The 21,282-nt window shown below is 36.3% G+C and overlaps 1 protein-coding gene across 50 annotated transcripts in view; it reads left to right on the top strand.

Moving 5' to 3' along the window:
* The first annotated feature begins 19 nt into the window (after window positions 1–19).
* Window positions 20–21,282, top strand: part of CC2D2B (coiled-coil and C2 domain containing 2B) — a 109,853-nt gene continuing 88,590 nt past the window's right edge. For 20 of the 50 annotated variants that reach the window (XM_081551614.1, XM_081551556.1, XM_081551521.1 and 17 more), the window contains exons 1-12: window positions 20–133; window positions 208–393; window positions 1,610–1,674; window positions 3,827–3,887; window positions 5,345–5,421; window positions 5,792–5,857; window positions 7,457–7,540; window positions 8,885–9,029; window positions 12,052–12,188; window positions 12,289–12,417; window positions 15,702–15,911; window positions 20,569–20,666. In XM_081551614.1, the coding sequence (XP_081407740.1) occupies window positions 1,633–1,674; window positions 3,827–3,887; window positions 5,345–5,421; window positions 5,792–5,857; window positions 7,457–7,540; window positions 8,885–9,029; window positions 12,052–12,188; window positions 12,289–12,417; window positions 15,702–15,911; window positions 20,569–20,666 (1,049 nt within the window). In that variant the 5' untranslated portion in view covers window positions 20–133; window positions 208–393; window positions 1,610–1,632. Of the gene's footprint in view, window positions 134–180; window positions 394–1,609; window positions 1,675–3,826; window positions 3,888–5,344; window positions 5,422–5,791; window positions 5,858–7,456; window positions 7,541–8,884; window positions 9,030–12,051; window positions 12,189–12,288; window positions 12,418–15,701; window positions 15,912–20,568; window positions 20,667–21,282 lie in introns of those variants that run through there. The other 30 variants (XM_081551621.1, XM_081551574.1, XM_081551546.1 and 27 more) reach the window with 5 other exon arrangements.

Below are 21,282 nucleotides of genomic sequence, written 5' to 3'. Positions count from 1 at the left end.
CCGCAGGCTTGGGGTGCGTGGGGTGTAGACGTCGCGAGCGCTGCGGGGCGGTTGGTGACAGCTCAGAGTCCGTGGTGAACTGCGCGTCCTGACTTCGCCGTCCAAGCGTAGCAGAAGTGCACCGACCATCCAGGTGAATGTCTCAATGACCCATAAAGTGTCCTTACCCTTCCCTGTCAGACACTCCAATATTTTGTCTGGTTGCAGCCCTACTCTGTGGAAAGAGCCCGCGGCGTCCCCAGACTACCAGGACCAGACCCGCATGGGCCACTGAGACTTATAGTCCCTAAGATCTGGCCCATCCATTAGTCATCACCTTTGGGAATTGATAAGGCTGAGAACCATTCCATCATACAGCGTTCGAGAGCAGTGCTTGATTTGTTTCAAATCCAGGTTCGTATTATTTATTGAGTCCCTACTGTGTGCTGAATACTTTGCTAGGATTAGGGGAGGGCAGATGAGTTCAGTGCCCAGCTCTCGTCCTCACTTTAGAGCAGGCAGAAAGTGAGCTTGCAGAGTAGGCTGTAATGAACAAAAAATACGTTATTATTAGTGCTAGTGGAGATCACAAAAAGACCAGAGTCAGAAAAAAAAAAAAATCCTGGAAGATGTGAGATTTGAATGAGGCTTTGAAACGTGGAATGCTCTAGATTAAGGGAAAGCTGGAAAAATCAAACAATGGAAATGCCAGGGAATATAAAGGAGAGTTTGGACTGAGTATAGCTGAAGGTTTATTTTGAAGAGTGGTGAGCAGGGCCTAAAGTGGGGAAGTGGACAGAAGCTTTCTTGGCCTCACTTACAGAAAGGTGCTCCGTTTTGAGTTTCTCTCCAGCAGGGACTGTAAGTACAGGCACCAAGATACATGTTCAGGTTTAAATAAAATACAGCATCACAGGACTTACTTGTGTCCAGTTTCTAGACCTCACGGTTCTCAGTGCTGTATGGATTAATACATTTTTATCAATCCTGTGATGAACTTTGTGGGTAGCAAAATTATATTGCATTGTGTGTTGGATATAATCTTTAAAAATATACTACAGTTTTTATGATTTGTTTTGTCACCTATTCAATTTTTATATATTATAATACCAGAAGTTTCAAGGGAATTAGACCCAGTCTTTCTTGACTTTCGGAAACAGGTTGTGATGTTTTCAGGCTTAGTTCTGAGAACAATGGATGATTTAATTTTGATGCCTTTCAAGGACATGTTCAGATTTATGGATCAGAAAATCCTTTGTCAAGACTTGGTTCCTAGGTTTTCATTTTAGAAAATAAGATCACAGTTAACTAAAAGATACTAATTTTCAAACTTAGGTAATGGAACACATGGAATTCACACTAGTTTTTATGCAACACTGTGAAATAATGCTGTCTCACACTTAATTGTAGAATTTTTTGGTTAAGTTCCACCTTTTCCATATGCCAGTACCAGTAAAGATTAAATATTACAGATTATCAATAACTAAATAGTATTAAAGGCAATAATGTGTTTTTGTTTAGTTTTTAGTTAAATTTAAAAATTTACATAGCATAAGTTTATCTTATGCATCAAAATGGTTGTTTTCTCTCAGTAATATATCATTCTTAAAAATATTTCTTATTTATTTAGAAAGTGGAAGTGAGAGAACCATCATGAAAAAGATTTCAAAGAGAAAAGAAGATATTTTTAGAAAAGTAAGATATTAATGGAGTTTATAAGGATTTTGATTATACAAAATAGCTCAATTATAAATGTAGGATAATCTTGGAAAAAAATGATATATTTGGTTTTATATACAAATCATACAGTTCATATGTTAAAAAATAATATGAGAACTTAAGGGTGATAGACTGTTTGATCTGTCAATTATGTAATTAAGAGTATTAGAGATGAATTATTTATATATTTACTTATTTATTTGTTCCCTTATTTAAATATTTATTTATCTGTTCTCTCAGCCAGCCAGCAATCAATTCCCTACTTTGCTAAAAAAAAAAAAATGTTTTTCTTTTTTTTAATCAGCAAGTGAAACATTTTTAGGACTGGTATCTACACGTCACCTGAAGTAATTCCAATTAAGATTCATATTTTATTCCTGTCTTCTAAATGGGGATGGGCAGTTATGAAAAATATATCCAACATGTTGGGTGATATTATGAAATGGCAACCCACTCCAGTACTCTTGCCTGGAAAAGTCCATGGACTGAGGAGCCTGGTAGGCCACAGTCCATGGGGTCGCAAAGAGTAGGACATGACTGAGCAACTTCACTTAAAGGAGACCTCTATCACTCACTTGGTGGCATTGATGTTCCATCACACCTTCAAGGTTTGCTGTCTCCTTGGCCAAGAATAAAATTAGGTATTTTTAATTTTGTTGAGGAAAATGGTGAAGGTTTAATAAAAACAGAACATCTTAATTCATATTGACCTTATTCAGCAATACTTAAGTGTGGTATAGAAACCACTGGTAGATTTTGGAGTTCTTTCAGAAAGTCTATAGACTAAGCTCCTAACTATGGTCATGTCAATACCCTCATGCCAATACCCTGGTTTGGCTTTTGACTCGAATCCATGTTTTTACTGTGATTATGAATCTGATGTGTGTCTGCTTGCTCCTCCCACTCCAGCTGCACACTAGTTTGGTTAGCATGTTTGGTTAGCATGTACAGTTGTCGTTTAAAGAGTCTTTTGCTATTCTATTTTTTAAGCCTAAAATGAAAACCAAACTTATCCATATTGTGCTGAAAAAAAGTTTAACATTGCTAGTATGGTTTCATTTTGGAATATTGAGGTTTAAAAAGTGGTGAAGGAAATAAATGCTGATTTTTAACATGTTGAGTTTTTGATAATGGTAGGATATTCAATTACAAACACCACTAGGCAACTAGAAACATGGTATTCAGGAGAGCAGTCAAGGTTAGAGACACATTTAGGAAGCCATGGGAAATATATACATTATGCAAAGCCTTTGAATGTACCCACGTTTAAGCTATTAAGAGAAGTGTGACCAATGAAGCATACAAGGAGTAAGTGACCAGAGAGGTAGAATGATAGAGGACAAGGATCTGGAAAGCTTTTAGAAAGTTATCACATGCTACAGAGTACTCAAGTAATAGCTAACATTGATATGGTGTTGAGTTTCAAAGTATTTTCATTTGTTTGATCTCATTTGATCTTCCTAAAAGATACATGAAGTAGGCAATATATGAACACTAAGAACTAACTACTGGATTTTATCATTAAAATGTCCTTTTAAATATTACAGAGAGCAGTTTCTTAATTTAAAAATCTCCTATATGTAAAGAGCTCATGCCTTCGTGCTAAGTCACTTCAGTCATGTCCAGCTATTTGCGACCCTGTGGACCATAACCCACTAGGCTTCTCTCTCCATGGAATTCTCCAGGCAAGAATACTGGAGTGGGTTACCATGGCCTTCTCCAGAGGATCTTCCCAACTCAGGGATTGAACCTGTATCTCTTCCTTCTCCTGCATTGGCAGATGGATTCTTTACCATTAGCACCACTTAGGAAGCCATAAAGAGCTCATACCAACTGATAAAAGAGTGAAATTTAAGAAAACGGGCAAAAGATATGAATTGTCATTTTAAAGGAGGTAACTTTTGAAGGGCTGCTGCTGCTGCTGCTAAGCTGCGTCAGTCGTGTCCGACTCTGTGCGAACCCATAGACAGCAGCCCACCAGGCTCCTCTGTCCCTGGGATTCTCCAGGCAAGAATACTGGAGTGGGTTGCCATTTTTTTCTCCATTCGACGGGCTGATGAACTTATGAAAAGATGTTCAATGCCGGAACAAAAAGAGGCAAGGTAACCCTATCCCTCTTTTCTTGCAGGTGTCAGAAGACACAGATAACATTGCAGTAGAAGAAAATGTAGACACACATCTCCAAAAAGGTTCTCAATAAGTATACCACAGCTCTGATGCTGCTGGGCTTTATCTTTTTTTAATATAAATGACTAATCCTACCCCACAGTTTCATTTGGGAACATAGTTTCTTAAAAGATGAGTTCAAATAGAAACTAAACTTCCTATGTAATATTTGATACAAGTGGGCATAAGGAAATAATGGTAAAGTCAGTGCATATAATAAAATTAAATTGTTTCCTCTCTCTTTCTCTGCAAACATGGAAAATCTCTTCATGATTCAGACTGTGTTCGACCATAAAGATACAGAGATCTAGAACATGCTTCAGGAAGCTTCAGATCTCAGGGAGAAAGATATATAAACAATGGTTTATCCCTGCTTCATTCATCCAGCACATATTTATTAAGCACCTACTATATGCCATCTGTCATTCTAAGTTATGGGAATAGGGTATAAACAAACCAACTAATAATTTTTAAATTATATCACAGAGTACTGCCGTTAAGAATGAAGATGTTTGGGGACTCTCCTGGTGGTCCAGTGGTTAATACTGCATTTCCACTGCAGAGTGCGTGGGTTCGATCCCTGGTGGGGGAACTAAGATCCCACATGCCTTATGGCCAAAAAGTTAAAAGAAGAAGAAGATTCTCATGACCTATACTGATTCAGCTTTATGCTCACCGTTTATTTCCACCATTTTCTATTTATCATTAAGTACTCAAAGACAGGGAGAAGAAAAAGAAAAATACAAGGCAAAATGACCATTAGGTCCTCCATTTTCTGTACCTAGGACCGCATGACTCCTGTCCTTCTCAATCCATATGGCAGATCATCTGATGCATGAATCAAGAATAATATGTGAAAAAAAAAAAAAAAGAATAATATGTGGCTTAGAGTGCACTCAACAGCTGGAGCAGTCTTTATATCCAACAGGATTGTTTCATTTCTTGTAGGAGCTGGCAGGAATTGGGGTCAGCAGTATTGTACTGAATTTTCAAAACTGACCTAAGTGGTTAAAAATGAGTGCTTGAAGACTTACCTCTCTTTTTTTCAGATTCCTTCTTTTTCAGTTTAATCAAGTTGAAGTATTGATATTTATATATTTTGTAGACTATAGAGCAGCTTATATAGAATGGCTTTGATATTTATATATTTTGTAAACTGTCTACAGTTTATATAGAATATTACTGTTTTCATGGATTTTTTTTCCCAAAAAGGTAAAAAGATTTCTCAGCAATTTTTTTTTTTTTAGCCTGACTGCAAAATTCAGTCCCGATCATGCATGACTATTCCAGATGAAAAGGAGGAAGGTTCTAAGCTCTGTTTCCTTGATTCTGAACTCTCATGGGGCAGTGATTTGGTCTTCATAATTGTCATGATCCAAAGAAATGCATATTAGCTAGCTATTTAATAAGTACTCTATTGCTGTTTAGTTATACTTTAAGAAAGTGTCATGAGCTCTGTATTATGTTGGCTTCTTGATAGATTTGAATGTAGAAGAAAATCAAAACATAATAGAAACTCTGAGAGGCAAAGTAAGAGAAAAGCTAAAAAATGCCAAGGTAATGCCAATTTTTTTTTCTTTCGTATTTTCAAATTTACTGTTTAAATGCAACATGTATCATGGTGAACTTTCCTTTGTCAGAAAAGAGCTAAAATTCAGTTTTAACATAACTCCTTCAATCCAAAAAGCTTTAGATTCTTTTCCTTGCTTTTTTTCCTTCAAACCTAAAGCCAAGAAAAATTAAGTGATTTGCTTGTGGTCACTATATATGACATCTCTGGAGAGAACATGTATATACTTTTTTTAAAAAGAAAAACATTGAGAAGTCTTTGTTTTTATCCATTTTTGGCCGAAGACTTATGAGCATGATTAAATCTATATCTGTAGAAAGTAAGTTTTCCATACTCTTCATTTGCATTGTGTTTCAGATTAATCAAGATGAAAAATCGTCAACTCAACTGCTCATTGATAATAAGATATATCAGTGGCCTAAGGTGAATAATTCTTTTTTAACTTTTTAAAACAGCTTTATTGAGATGTACTTTACAGAGCAAAAATTCACCCATTTTAAGTGTATGATTCAGTGAATTTTAGGAAACTTACAGAATTATGCAGTCAATACTATAATCCAATTTTAGACCATTTTTGGCACTCTTCAGTCACTCTCTATTTGTACTTGACATTATTTTTTATCCTAAAAAATTATAATACAATATTTTAGGTGATCCCTGACTTACAGATTTTGTTCTAAAATCCAATGTATAATCATATATTTGACACTTGAAATGACAAAACAACTCACATTTTGAAAGAACTGTTATTTAGAGTAAAGGCAAAGCAGCTTTAACAAAAAGATTCAAACTAAAATGTCTACTTTAAGGTAGAAGTTTTATTTCTCTTTAATATAATAGATAAGTAGTCCAGGCTGCTAGGTGGAGAAGGGCATGGCAACCCACTCTAGTATTCTTGCCTGGAGAATCCCATGGACAGAGGAGCCTGGCAGGCTACAGTCCATAGGGTCACAAAGAGTTGGACAGAATCGACTGAAGTCGACTGAAGCGACTTGTACGCACACACGCCTGGCTGCTAGGAGAGTTCTGCTTCTTCAACACTTGGTTTCCATCCCTGAGTCCAGTGGCAAAACTCCAGGGTTTTCATTTGCTGGCCAAAGGCAAGGCAGGAGGAAGAGAGCCATAAGACTGCAGATTGATCTCTTGCAGGACAATACCTGCAAATTGCACATCTTATTTCCACTAAAAGAACATGGGTGAATTGTCTAGATATCTAGTTAAAAGATTCTATTATTAGAGTTAGGAAAAAAGACAATTGTGAGCAACTAGTCATTTTTGCCATAAGCAATGAGAGTATTAAAACCTATAAACTTTAAAATGCAGTGATCATTTCTTGGGTTTTTACAAAATTCGTCTTTGTCCTCTTTGTAGGGTCCTTCTTGGATTCTTAGTACAAATTATTTTAATTAACTTTAAAAGTAAAAACAGACTAAAGAAAAGATGTTTGTATATATGTTATTCTTTCAACAAATGAATAAAAGTGTGCCTAGATTGGATATACTTTAACTATGAATAGTAAAAAAAAAAAAAGGAAATTTGTCAAGATCACTTCAATGAACGTCAAGAAAAGAGGTGACAAGGAAGAGAAATTGGCTTCTAAGAATTTCCCTTACAAACTACTAAATTGGCATAGCTGCTCAGGAAGTTGAGGATTTTAGCAAATGATTTTGCAAAGAGCAGAGACAAAGGGAAGTAAAAGTATATACTGACAATTTATATATAAGTATCATTGAAAGTTAATGGGCCAGCTAAGTTGTAGATACAAATAGGATATAGGATAAGCTTTCGTATTTTGCATATTTTTAAATTCTTTGGCTCCTAGGAACTAGCAGTTTAATTGATTGACTGATTGATAGATTGATTCTTCTCCCAAATCTCTCTAAAAACAATCCATTAAATGTACATGAGAAAGAAGTGATAGGTGATTTACATTTAAAAGATTCCTTTATGGTATTGAAAAGTGAGAATCTATTTATATTCGTTTCAACACTGAATACTGGCTTACTATTGTTTAACCCACAGGCTGGAGTTCCACTGGATAAAGGTCTTTCATTTTTCATTCTGAGCGGTGAAGAAGACTCAGCTATAGGCCAATCTTCAGAACAGGTTGGATTTGTTCCTCCTGAAAATATAGGCAGATTTAGTAGGATAGGGTTTATGAAAAAGATCTACATGGTCACAAATAAAAAGCTGGGATTTAAGATGAGAGCCTGATGTTACTCAGCTGTCAGGGCAGATCTCAGCTCTAAAGCCAGGTTTAAAGCCCTACCAGGGGTGCAGTAAAGGTAGCTTGGTAATGGAAACTCTGAAAGGTACAAAGAGCCCCTCTTTGTGGTTGAAATCTTCAAAGAGATCCCCTATGTGAAGATACCTCAAATCTTGCTTGAGGTGTCAGTGTCATATCTTGTTTGACTTTTGAAAAAAAATGCCACAAAAATTTCTGATTTTAAAATCTTTTTTGATTTCATGACAGAGATATATACAGAAACTATGATGATGCGATGACGTGATATGAACCTAGGTGATGCTTAACCATGTTACTCAATTTTGTCAGAGTTGATCAAGGCCATGTATAGTTATCTATTCAAAGGAATTCTATGATTAATTCTTTTTATTTAATTATTTGTCCCTAAATGTATGTTTTCGAAAACTAAGGGATTTTTATTTACATGACTCGCATACTTTGTCTCCTTCTTTCTTTCAATATGTGTTGATTTTAAGTTAGACAACTACAGTCATCTAAAATGGTGATTTTTTTTGTGTGTGTGAAGAGACATATAAAATTTCTGATATGATATAAAAGCATACATTTTTACATTTAGTAATATATCTACTTCAATATCTCCATTGTTTGAAACCCTTATATATCATATTTCAGAAATAATTGATCATCTGTCACAGGCCTCTACTTGTATCTTTACTTTTCTTTCTTTTTTTTCTTAAATAGCATCCAGAAAAGAACATGACTATTCCACATTACCTTAGGTAGTACTGCTTTCTGAATGGTGAAAAAAATGGGGCTGAAGACCCCATGGCTTGATGTCCCTAGACTTTGCCCTATACTGTGAATTCTCAACAATTGGACTATCATAGTCCAATATTTCAGAACATTTTTACATAGGAGAGGAGAGACTTGAATTGTAGTTCTTTTTCCGTAGTATTTCGTTGAGAATTGCAATGAAGGGCTATAGGAAAATCATAATTTATGATATTAAGCCTTCAATGAGTTCTTCAGTGTTCAATGAAAGTTCATTGTAACGTGGTTTCAGCTTGAACTTGAGTTGGGTAGCATAGATCAGAAAGACTTCATGGCAGGATTTTAGTACATTTTATTTATCTGCACATTAATCGTTGGGGACAAGCATGTATACTTGTTTTTCTTTTGGTATTCAACAGAGATCAGTAAATGGTAGTTACCACAAACATTTTTCACTTGGTGATGATTTACAGAACTTTGCTGAGGGCCAAGATGAAGATTTTGTGGAAGAAGTCATTTTCCCAGATTTACTTGAAGTAAAGGCTGCTGATTATGAAGATGACCAAGAACAAATAAAAAAACAACAGGCAAATATTTTTGTTCCAAGTAGTTCTCCAGGTAAAGTTTTTTCATGATAAAATATTCAAGTCATTAATGAATCATACTATAGGAGAATAGCTTCTTTGTGTGGTGGATAGATAAAAAGTAATGATCTAAAATTATAGAAAGTTTTCTGTATTCTTTGTGCTTTCTCTGAGTTTAAGGGAATTAGTTAACAAAGCTCATTCACTGTCGTGTGTGTGTGTGTCTGTATGTGTTTCTGTGTCTGTGTATTTGACTTTCTGGTAGACTTTCAGTTCAGTTCAGTTGCTCAGTTGTGTCTGACTCTTTGCGACCCCATGCACCACAGCACGCCAGGCCTCCCTATCCATCACCAACTCCTGGAGTTTACTCAAACTCATGTCCATGAGTCGGTGATGCCATCCAACCGTTTCATCCTCTGTCATCCCCTTCTCCTCTTGCCTTCAATCTTTCCCAGCGTTAGGGTCTTTTCAAATGAGTCAGCTCTTCGCATCAGGTGGCCAAAGTATTGGAGTTTCAGCTTTCAACATCAGTCCTTCCAGTGAACACCCAGGACTGATCTCCTTTAGGATGGACTAGTTGGATCTCCTTGCAGTCCAAGGGACTCTCAAGAGTCTTCTCCAACACCACAGTTCAAAAGCATCAATTCTTCGGTGCTCAGCTTTCTTTATAGTCCAACTCTCACATCCATACATGACTACTGGAAAAACCATAGCCTCGACTAGACGGACCTTTGCTGGCAAAGTAATGTCTCTGCTTTTTAATATGCTGTCTAGGTTGGTCATAACTTTCCTTAAAAGGAGGAAACGTCTTTTAATTTCATGGCTGCAGTCACCATCTGCAGTGATTTTGGAGCCCAGAAAAATAAAGTCAGCCACTGTTTCTACTGTTTCCCCATCTATTTCCCATGAAGTGATGGGACCGGATGCCATGATCTTAGTTTTCTGAATGTTGAGCTTTAAGCCAACTTTTTCACTCTCCTCTTTCACTTTCATCAAGAGGCTCTTTAGTTCTTCTTCACTTTCTGCCATAAGAGTGGTGTCCTCTGCATATCTGAGGTTATTAATATTTCTCCCAGCAATCTTGATTCCAGCTTGTGCTTCATACAGCCAAGCATTTCTCATGATGTAGTCTGCATATAAGTTAAATAAGCAGGGTGACAATATACAGCCTTGACGTACTCCTTTTCCTATTTGGAACCAGTCTGTTGTTCCATGTCCAGTTCTAACTGTTGCTTCCTGACCTGCATACAGATTTCTCAAGAGGCAGGTCAGGTGGTCTGGTATTCCCATCTCTTGAAGAATTTTCCACAGTTTATTGTGATCCACACAGTCAAAGGCTTTGGCATAGTCAATAAAGCAGAAATAGATGTTTTTCTGGAACTCTCTTGCTTTTTCAGTGATCCAGCATATGTTGGCAATTTGATCTCTGGTTCCTCTGCCTTTTCTAAATCCAGCTTGAACATCTGGAAGTTCCCAGTTCACGTATTGCTGAAGCCTGGCTTGGAGAATTTTGAGCATTACTTTACTAGCGTGTGAGATGAGGGCAATTGTGCGGTAGTTTGAGCAATTTTTGGCATTGCCTTTCTTTGGGATTGGAATGAAAACTGACCTTTTCCAGTCGTGTGGCCACTGCTGAGTTTTCCAAATTTGCTGGCATATTGAGTGCAGCACTTTCACAGCATCATCTTTTAGGATTTGAAATAGCTCAGCTGGAATTCCATCACTTCCACTAGCTTTGTTGGTAGTGATGTTTCCTAAGGCCCACTTGACTTCACATTCCAGGATGTCTGGCTCTAGGTGAGTGATCACACCATCGTGATTGTCTGGGTCATGAAGATCTTTTTTGTACAGTTCTTCTGTGTATTCTTGCCACCTCTTCTTAATATCTTCTGCTTCTTTTAGGTCCATACCATTTCTGTCCTTTATTGAGCCCATTTTTGCATGAAATGTTCCCTGTATCTCTAATTTTCTTGATGAGATCTCTAGTCTTTCCCATTCTATTGTTTTCCTCTGTTTCTTTGCATTGATCACTGAAGAAGGCTTTCTTATTTCTCCTAGGTATTCTTTGGAACTCTGCATTCAGATGGGTATATCTTTCCTTTTCTTCTTTGCTTTTCACTTCTCTTCTTTTCACAGCTATTTGTAAGGCCTCCTCAAACAGCCATTTTGCTTTTTTGCATTTCTTTTTCTTGGGGATGGTCTTGATCCCTGTCCTCTATACAATGTCACAAACCTCCGTCCATAGTTCATCAGGCACTCTGTCTATCAGATCTAGTCCCTTAAATCTAATTCTCACTTCCACTGTATAAGGGATTTGATTTAGGTCATACTTGAGTGTTCTAGTGGTTTTCCCTACTTTCTTCAATTTAAGTCTGAATTTGGCAGTAAGGAGTTCATGATCTGAGCCACAGTCAGCTCCCTGTCTTGTTTTTGCTGACTCCATAGAGCTTCTCCATCTTTGGCTGCAAAGAATATAATCAATCTGATTTCGGTGTTGACCATCTGGTGATGTCCATGTGTAGAGTCTTCTCTTGTGTTGTTGGAAGTCTTCTCTTGTGTTTGCTATGACCAGTGCGTTCTCTTGGCAAAACTCTATTAGCCTTTGCCTTGCTTCATTCTGTACTCCAAGACCAAATTTGCCTGTTACTCCAGGTGTTTCTTGACTTCCTACTTTTGCATTCCAGTCCCCTATAATGAAAAGGACATCTTTTTGGGGTGTTAGTTCTAAAAGTTCTTGTAGGTCTTCATAGAACTGTTCAACTTCAGCTTCTTCAGCGTCACTGGTCGGGGCATAGACTTGATATTGAATGGTTTGCCTTGGAAACGAACAGAGATCATTCTGTTGTGTTTGAGATTGCATCCAAGTACTGCATTTCAGATTCTTTTGTTGACTATGATGGCTACTCCATTTCTTCTAAGGGATTCCTGCCCACAGTAATAGATATAATGGTAGACTTTAGCGGTAGAGTATATGCTAGTCCTCTTTTGCTTCTTGTTCGGTCACTCCCAGTTTACTGTTTTGGACTTGAAAGTAACATCTAGGTTTTGTTATTAAGTGATCAACCAGCTTAAACTGCGAGAAGATATGATGCCACGCATTTTAGAAGAAGAAGGATTCTATATTCAGAAAAAGCCAGAAATATATAAAAAGACCTGCAACAAAATGGAAAATCGCCTGCTTAAACTAGAAGAGGCAAGTTCCCTACTTGATAAGCTAAATCACTCACTGGCAGTATGTGACATTTGTTTTTAGTGTAATATTTAATTACTATATTCTTAAATATTTTTAATAGGGAAAGTGTTGGTTTGAAGAAAGTGGAGAAATAATGTCACTACCTTCACCTATTAGACGGTCATGGAATTTCAGACTAAACATAAGCAAGGAACCTTTAAATCCAGCACTGGAGACCATATATAGAAAGGTAACCAACAGTTTATTTGTGATTATGTTTAGAATTCTTGTAATATAAATTATAAGTTGTATATTTACTTGTATACTTATTTTGTTAATTCACCTTTTGAGGATATTAGTAAGTCTCGTAGAGGCAAAACTATGATGAAATATTAAATAGCCATTAAAATTATGTTTTCAAGGAATATTTAATGATCTGGGGGAGAGCTCAGAATGTGAAGTTAAAAAAAAAAAGCAGAATGTGAAATTTCATATGATCCTATCTTTATAAAAATAGATAAATGAATGAATGAATTTATCAATGAATAAGTACAGACATATGTGTGTATATAGATAAAAAGTCTGGGAAATATATGAGTTAATAATTATCTCTGGATAGTAGGAAATAGGCTTATTTTTATTTTCTTTCTTATACTCTCTTCTAGATTTCAGAAATGAATATATATTGTACTTATAATCAAAGAAACAAATTTTATGTGTATTTCAGAGCACATTATGAAAATTAGCAGTTCATTAACCTAATGAAAAGAAATATTTAGACAAATAGTTATATTAAAAATTTGGCATGAAAAAAATTTAAATAAAAATTATGTACAAAAACTTAATTGCTCAATCATTTGCCTTTGCTGTTGTTGTTCAGTCACATAATTGTATGACTCTTTGCGACCCCATGGACTGCAGCACACCAGGCTTCTCTGCTCTTTACTATCACCCGGAGTTCACTAAAACTCATGTCCATTGAGTTGGTGATGCCATCCAACCATCTCATCCTCTGTTGTCCCCCTTCTCCTCCTGCCTTCAATCTTTCCCAGCATCAGAATCTTATCCAATGAGTTGGCTTTTCGCATCAGGTGGCCAAAGTATTGGAGCTTCAGCTTCAGCATCAGTCCTTCAGTGAATATTCAGAGTTAATTTCCTTTAGGATTGACTGGTTTGATCTCCTTGCTGTTCAAGGGACTCTCAAGAGTCTTCTCCAACTCCACAGTTCAAAAGCATCAATTCTTCGGCACTCAGCTTTCTTTATAGTCCAACTCTCACATTCATACATGACTACTGGAAAAACCATAGCTTTGACTAGATGGACCTTTGTTGGCAAAGTAATGTCTCTGCTTTTTAATATGCTGTCTAGGTTGGTCATAGCTTTTCTTCCAAGGAGGAAGCATCTTTTAATTTCATGGCTGCAGTCACCATCTGCAGTGATTTTGGAGCCCCCCAAAATAAACTCTGTCACTGTTTCCGCTGTTTCCCCATCTATTTGCCATGAAGTGATGGGACCAAGTGCCATGATCTTACTTTTCCTCTTCTAGTAATTATATGCCTTTTGTAGTCAATGCTTTTTCTTAAAAAATGCCTTTCTGTAGTTCTTTCTTTTTTAAAAATTAATTTATTTATTTTAATTGGAGGCTAATTACTTTACAATATTGTAGTGGTTTTTGCCATACATTGACATGAATCAGCTATGGGTGTACATGTGTTCCCCATCCTGAACCCCGCTCCCACCTCCCTCCCCATCCCATTCTTCATATTCCAGTAGCTGCAACATTTTAACAGCAAGAACATTTCATTCCTTATAATGCTGATACTTCTCAGCCTACACAGAAAATAAGATTTCTCCCTAAACTGAAGAGATTTGTACTTTCGGAGGTCTCCTTATCTTTCTTTAACACGTGAGAATCTTCTTTCTACATAGTATATGCTCTCTTTTCTTCTCCACAGTCTCTGTTCATTTCTCAGAGAATCTAGAAAATTTTTTAAAAATTCCTTATATCATAATATGTTTTTAATATCTTTATACCACTTATAAATTTCTTTCAGGATTTTCTAAAAATACACCAAAACTTCTTTTACCATTTTACCATACAAAAATGCATGTAAGCTTTAATTAGTTGTTCTACTTTTAAAATTAAGACAAATACAAAAATTTTTTTATCATGAATGAGTGTTGATGTTTTTACCAAAATTCCTTGCTGTTACCCATACTTGAAGTAGATAAAACCTGTAACAGTTTTATCTTCTGTTTTGAAATTGGCTTGTTGTACTTTCTGGTGAGTATCTGTTGGCTCTTTCAGGTTCTCTTAACAGCACGGTCAGGTGTTTCATTGCTTCTTTTGACTTTTATACAGTCACCAATACTATGCAGATCTTGCTGTTAGTGGTTTTTCTCCACCCACTTGTATTTTGGATTCAGTGGAGATGTTTTCAGATGCAAGTTTGTTTAAAATCTTGTCCATGGAGTTTTGGTCTTGCTATCTAGTTACCCTGCCTGTTTTATATAGATATTTGGGAATACAGGCATATCTCTGAGATATTACTGGTTCACTTCTAGACCACCACAGTAAAGCAAGCCAAATGAATTTTTTGGTTTTGAAAAATTTCAAAAGTGCATATAAAAGTTATGTCTACACTAAACTGTAGTTTATTAAGTATTCAATAGCATTATGTCTAAAAAACCCAGTGTACATATCTGAATTAAAAAATACTTTATTGCTAAAAAATGCTATTAATAACTGTCATCGGAGCTTTCTGCTCTTTTCTAACTTCATTCAAGCTAATTTCAGTGTTTCATGGACTCTTAGAGTTGGGAATAAATATAAATGTCACTTCACCAAGCATGTAAACTTGAGTATTAAAATTCATTGTATAGTATCATCCTTAGCAGGTAATATTCTAGAATTAGTGTCAGACAAATACCTCTGCCTGCCTTTCCCTTCTGTCTTCTCTACAGTTTTTATTATGCACAGCCAGCTATGGAGACAAGGTTCATTTGGAGTTTCTGACTGGGAAATAAAAATCTCAATACTGTAAGGGCCACTGGAGCAGAGATAATAGTTTGTGGTTTAAGTGTCGCTCCAGATGGCGGAGCCTGGCGGGCTGCCGTCTGTGGGGTCGCACAGAGTCGGACACGACTGAAGCGACTTAGCAGCAGCAGCAGCAGCCAGATGATTATTAGATCATCACATTAATGAACTATTGACCCACCAATTCTAAACACCATTTTTTTTATTGTGATCCTTTAGGAAATTACTTCGGGGCTTATAACTTGAAGGTTCAGCCTCTGCCAGCACATAGTAGTAAAGTAGATGACCATTTATAGTAAGACGATTAAAATGCTCCAATATAAATATATGAAATCAAGGGCTATAATCAGTTTTAAGAAAGAAGGAGTAAATAATTGTTTTTTTGCTTTTCTGTGGCTTCATTTTCTTACAGTTAGCTTGTTACTTTTATAAGGAGTTACTTGTAATTAAAAAAATAGAATTGAATTAACATTGTGTAAATACTTTTCTTTAAAAGGCAGTGAAATCTGATCTAGAAAGCTCTATTAGGAACAAAATGGAAGGTCAAAGGGAAATGTACCAATTAGATCTCAATATAGTGGGTTTGCAATTCAGTCATCATCCTCTCTTCAATCAAGAACAAGTATTATGTGCTAGGCTGCTCCAACTTTATGAATGTTTTCAAGACAGGCAGCAACAGAATTTACCACAGCTGCTTTATGAGAAGGTAAGCATGGTTTTCATTACATTTACAGAGCTGGACCTTTAATATTGAAAGAAAAAACAAACTTCTTAGTACAGAGCAAGTTATGGTGGAATATTCCCTTAGCACTTCAACTATTTAACCAAATAAAAGAAAGCTTGATTTCAGTTTTTCTGAAAAGAAATTGTATGAATTAACTGGCCAGGGAGACAGACTCAAACATATCCTGCAGGGTATTTAGCATTTACAAATAGTTTGCTAATCAATGGTATTTCTTGATCCTATGACTCAAGAAGAATATTTGAAATGATTACTATTTAAAAGAACCAAATAACTGTTTCAAGTCTTGGAAGAAAGTATTTTTGATAAAAATATTAATGATCCTGAACCTTCTATAGAGTTTAGTATGAGAATGATTTAGCCAACTAGTCATCTAATGACACGCATGTGTGTGCGTGTGTGCGTTTGTGTGGCGCGTGCACTCAGTTGTGTCCCAACTCTTTGTGACCCCATGGACTGTAGCCTCCCAGGTTCCTCTGTCCATGGAATTCTTGCGTGCATGCATGTTAAGTAGCTTCAGCTGTTTCTAACTCCTTGCAGCCCTATGGACTGTGGCCCACCAGGCTCCTCAGTCCATGGGATTCTCCAGGCAAGAATATTGGAGTAGGTTACTTCAGGGGATCTTCCAGACTCTGGGATCAAACCTGCATCTCTTATGTCTCCTGCTTGTCAGGCAGGTTCTTTATGGAAGCCCAGTGACATCATAAAGGGTACATAAAGTCTGAGGAGAAATCAAAGAAATATACCCATTGACTACTTTTATAAATTTGTACCTCTCGTGTAGACTGTATGCCGAGTTTTTGATACATGAATATTTTGTTAACTAGTGTTCTCTCTGAAAAGATATTCTGATAGGTCTCATTCAGCTAATTGCTGCTGCTGCTGCTAAGTCGCTTCAGTTGTGTCTGACTCTGTGCGACCCCATAGACAGCAGCCCACCAGGCTCCCCCATCCCTGGGATTCTCCAGGCAAGAACACTGGAATGCGTTGCCATTTCCTTCTCCAATGCATGAAAGTGAAAAGTGAAAGTGAAGTTGCTCAGTCGTGTCCAACTCTTCGAGACCCCATGGACTGCAGCCTACCAGGCTCCTCCATCCATGAGATTTAATACACTTAAATATTTAGTGAGGTATTTAGTTAAATAATCAAGACTAGTAGGGTCACCAAGACATTTCAATAAGCTAAAAATGAATTATACCTTAATATATTTGCTTTTTAAAGTACAAGTGCAAAAACAACAAGACTTAATCCATTTGATTGAATTTTCATGTAACAAATGTGTGGGAGTACTTCCTAAATGAAGCCTATGAATTAATAAGGTCAGAATATTTCCTAAAACAAATGTTGAGTATTCTAACTTTTAGTTTAATATGACCATTGTTTTTTTGAATGAAAGAACCAACTCTGAAACTAAGATGTAGGCCATTGAAAATATGATTTGTCTATTTAATAGTTTTCCAACACTGTTGTGTAATCTTTGAAGCCTGATCTAGCGATAGCAATTTTGTCTCACTAGCATACTACCTATTGCTGTACATAAAAACTCATTTGTTTTTCATGTAGCAAGGCTTTCTGTGTAAAATAATATTGAGGGATCATTATTTGCAACATTTTTATTATATTAATGATTCTTAGGAGCCAAAAGTAATTTCTTAGCTGCTTTTTACTTTTCTTTGCTTCACTTAAAATGTGCACATAAAGATGTGCACATTTATTTATTTATTTAAAATGTGCACATAAACATTTTCTCGTTTCCTGGTAAATTGTGAAAAGAGAAATTTGATAGGGCATGTGTATGCCCTTCTAAAATGAAAGAGAACTGTAGGAGGAAGGGGAAAAGGCCAAGGGTTTCAGGGTGTGACCATTGGTCTTCTGCCAAAATACTGATTAATAATTTTTGCATCCTTTCAGTCCCTTGGTGTGAAATATATGGCTCTGCTCGTTCTCAGTGTGTTCAAACCAAGTTCAAAGTAGTAGGAGACTCAGTGACATCCAAGGATTTCTTAAACTGCAAAATGTCCTGTTAGGTGAATGTGAATTCCACTCAAAGAAAACGGAGAAATGTTGTAGACAGTATGAAAGAACAGAACGGATCCTCAGTTTTGCAGAGTTCTGCTGTTGTTCCCTCTAGTTTACATAAGAGGGAAATTGCACAAGTAATACAGGAATTCATTCCCACTGTAAGAGATTCAGTGTAGAAGTTTCATACTGTGAAAAGTCCCACTTCAGTCTTCACCTCATGGTTTAAACTACAGCTTTAAAGATCTCTTTTCCATGTTTCTCTGTATATACATAGGCCATGATAGATTTTAAGATAAATTGGATCTTCTGGTATGTATTGTTTGGCAGCTTGGCTTTTTAAAATTACTTCTAAGTCTTGGAGCTTGTCCCTTATCACTCTATATAGACTCATAATATACATGCATTTTAATATGTTCGATCACTCCTCATTCTTGACACTTCCTACGGTCATGAATGACTTCATAAATGACTTCTTAGGTCATTTCCATCTTCTTATGATTACAAATAATAAAGCAGTGAACATCCGTGTATCTATGTATTTGAGCACATGTGTGAAAACTTCTCTAGGCTAGATGTGTAGAAGTGAAAGTTCTTGGTCAAGAGTAAGGGTGATTTTAAAATTTTTATCAGAGAGTAATGAGTTGCCTTTCCAAGAAAGTTTTTCAGTTTGAATTTCCACTGATAGTACAGGACAGAGCTTACTTCCCAGAGTCTTAACCAATAGTTGATATTACTTGCCTAGTTTTCTGTATAGCTTTGTTCATCTTTATAAGAGTTTTCATATATATATATGTGCAAATATATATACACATATAACTATTTACACATGTACATACACACACATTGCATGTACAAAGTACATATCTTTTGAATATGTTTTAAATATTTTTATCCCATTCTGTTACTTGCCTTTTGACTTCATTTTTCCTATCTCTTGGAAATATTTAAAATTTTATGAGGTCAAATCTGTCAGTTTTTTTCTTTGGGGACTTTAGGTTTTGTTGTTCACTTATTGAATTTCCTAGATTTTTATCAGTTAGTATATCTTTAGGTACTTAGCATATCTTTCGTTACAATTCACAGAAAGCTCTCTCAATTGCTTTAAACAATAGGAAAGGTATGACTTTCTATATCAGAAGTTCCAAGTTAGGGCAGTTCTGTAGTTGGTTAATTTGATGGCTCAACAATATGAACAACCCTGACTTTTCTAAGGACAAGTACTTCCTCATTGGTTTTTTCCTAGAATAAAATTTGTGTATTCTTATAGAGTTGATCTTCCATATGAACATTAGAATTAGCTTGTCAACCTCTATTTTAAAGATTCTCCTACCATTTTTACTGCAGCTGCTTTGAAAATGAAAGTGTTAGTCTTTCAGTCACGTCCGACTCTTTGCGATCCCATGGACTGTAGCCCACCAGGCTTCTCTGTCTGTGGAATACTCCAGGCAAGAATACTGGAGTGCGTAGCCATTCCCCTCTCCAGGAGATCTTCTGACCCAGGGCCTGAACCTGGGTCTCTTGCATTGCAGGCAGATTCTTTACCATCTGAACCACTGGTTATTATATTAATTTTGAAAGAAATTTTGTCTTTAAAAAATTGGATTTCCTCATCCAGGTATGCAGTATGTCTTCACAGTTGTTGAGGTCTTCCCTTGTGTCTTGCAGTAGAAGTTTATATCCATTGACTCCAGTCTTGGAGTTCCCACAAACTGTCCTTAATTGTGATAGGCTTTTTCTGCCTATCCCTGTTATAGAGAACAGTTTCCCCTGGTTTTATTTCTTTGTCGATATTCCCTGTGGATATTTCTCTTTGTTTTATAGTTTCTTCAGTATATTTTGTTGATTTTATTTGATTTCTTTTCCTATGTTGCTATATATTTATTCTTTTATAGAGAGATAAAGATGTAGATATAATTATAAAATAGTAATATAGATATGGTTATGATGATGGCAGTGGATATGGATAAAGACAGATAGATACCTTTTCTGTAACCATGGGATATTAGGTAGAAGATAAAATAAATTTCTGGGTTCAGTCTTCTATCTTGATTGATTGACATTTCTTTATGTTAATTGATCAAATGACTACCTAGAAGTTTCATGGTATAATGTTTATTTCTTAGACAAATATTGAGGCTCTTTTTCAGTTGTGCCCCAAGGTTGCTGCTGCTGCTGCTAAGTCGCTTCAGTCATGTCCGACCCTGTGCGACCCTATAGACGGCAGCCCACCAGGCTCCGCCGTCCCTGGGATTCTCCAGGCAAGAATACTGGAGTGGGTTGCCATTTCCTTCTCCAGTGCATGAAAGGAAAAAGTGAAAGTGAAGTCTCTCAGTTGTGTCCGACTCTTAGCGACCCCATGGACTGTAGCCTACCAGGCTCCTCCGTCCATGGGATTTTCCAGGCAAGAGTACTGGAGTGGGGTGCCATTGCCTCCTCCGTCTGCCCCAAGGTACTTTTATGAAATCTGTTTTGGAAGACAAGACAGTAATACAAAAAAAGTATACACTTGTGTTTTTGCTGCACATACTTAGACCTATGGGTGAATTGGAGTGATAATAACAGGTGGATGAAATGTACCAAAAAACCTCTTTTGTTTTAGCTTAAAGCACTGACGGATGCTACCAAATTAGCAAATGAGAATTCGGAAATAAGCCAGCTGACCAGAAAATCTTTGCAGGATTATTATTGTCAGATAAGGTAGGTTTTAGGACATTCTTGTATTCATCAAGCATTTATTAAGGAGCTTGTTTAAACAAAGTATTGTACTATGCTGTGGAAGATGTAAAATAAGAAGCTAACAGTATCCTTACCATTTTTAAAATTGAAATATAGCTGATTTACAATATCTTGTTAGTTTCAGGTATACAGCAAAGTGATTCAGTTGTAATTTTTGGATTATATGCCATTATGAGTTTTATCAAATATTTGCCATTATAAGATTTATCAAATATAATTCCCTGTGCTAAGCAGTAAGTCTTTGTTGCTTATCTATTTTATGTGTAATAGTTTGGGTTAACCCAACACATCTAATTTGTTCCTCCTTCCCTCTTTTTCCCCTTTGGTAACCTTAAGTTTCTTTTCTATGTGAGTTTGTTTCTGTTCTGTATACAGATTCATTTGTATTATTTTTTAGATTCCACATATAAGTGACGTTATATAGTATTTGTTTACTCTTTTGACTTGCTTCACTAAGTAAAATACTCTCTAGGTCCATGCATACGTGCATGCTAAGTCACTTCAGTCATGTCTGATTTTTTGTGACCCTATGGACTGTAGCCACCAGGCTCCTCTGTCCATGTGATTCTCTAGGCAA

This window comes from Giraffa tippelskirchi, chromosome 2 (assembly GCF_054371585.1).
Source record: "Giraffa tippelskirchi isolate mGirTip1 chromosome 2, T2T-mGirTip1v1.2.pri, whole genome shotgun sequence".
Lineage (NCBI taxonomy): Eukaryota > Metazoa > Chordata > Mammalia > Artiodactyla > Giraffidae > Giraffa > Giraffa tippelskirchi.
Note: the sequence above shows the minus strand (reverse complement) of the source record. Positions and strands in the feature narration are given on the sequence as shown.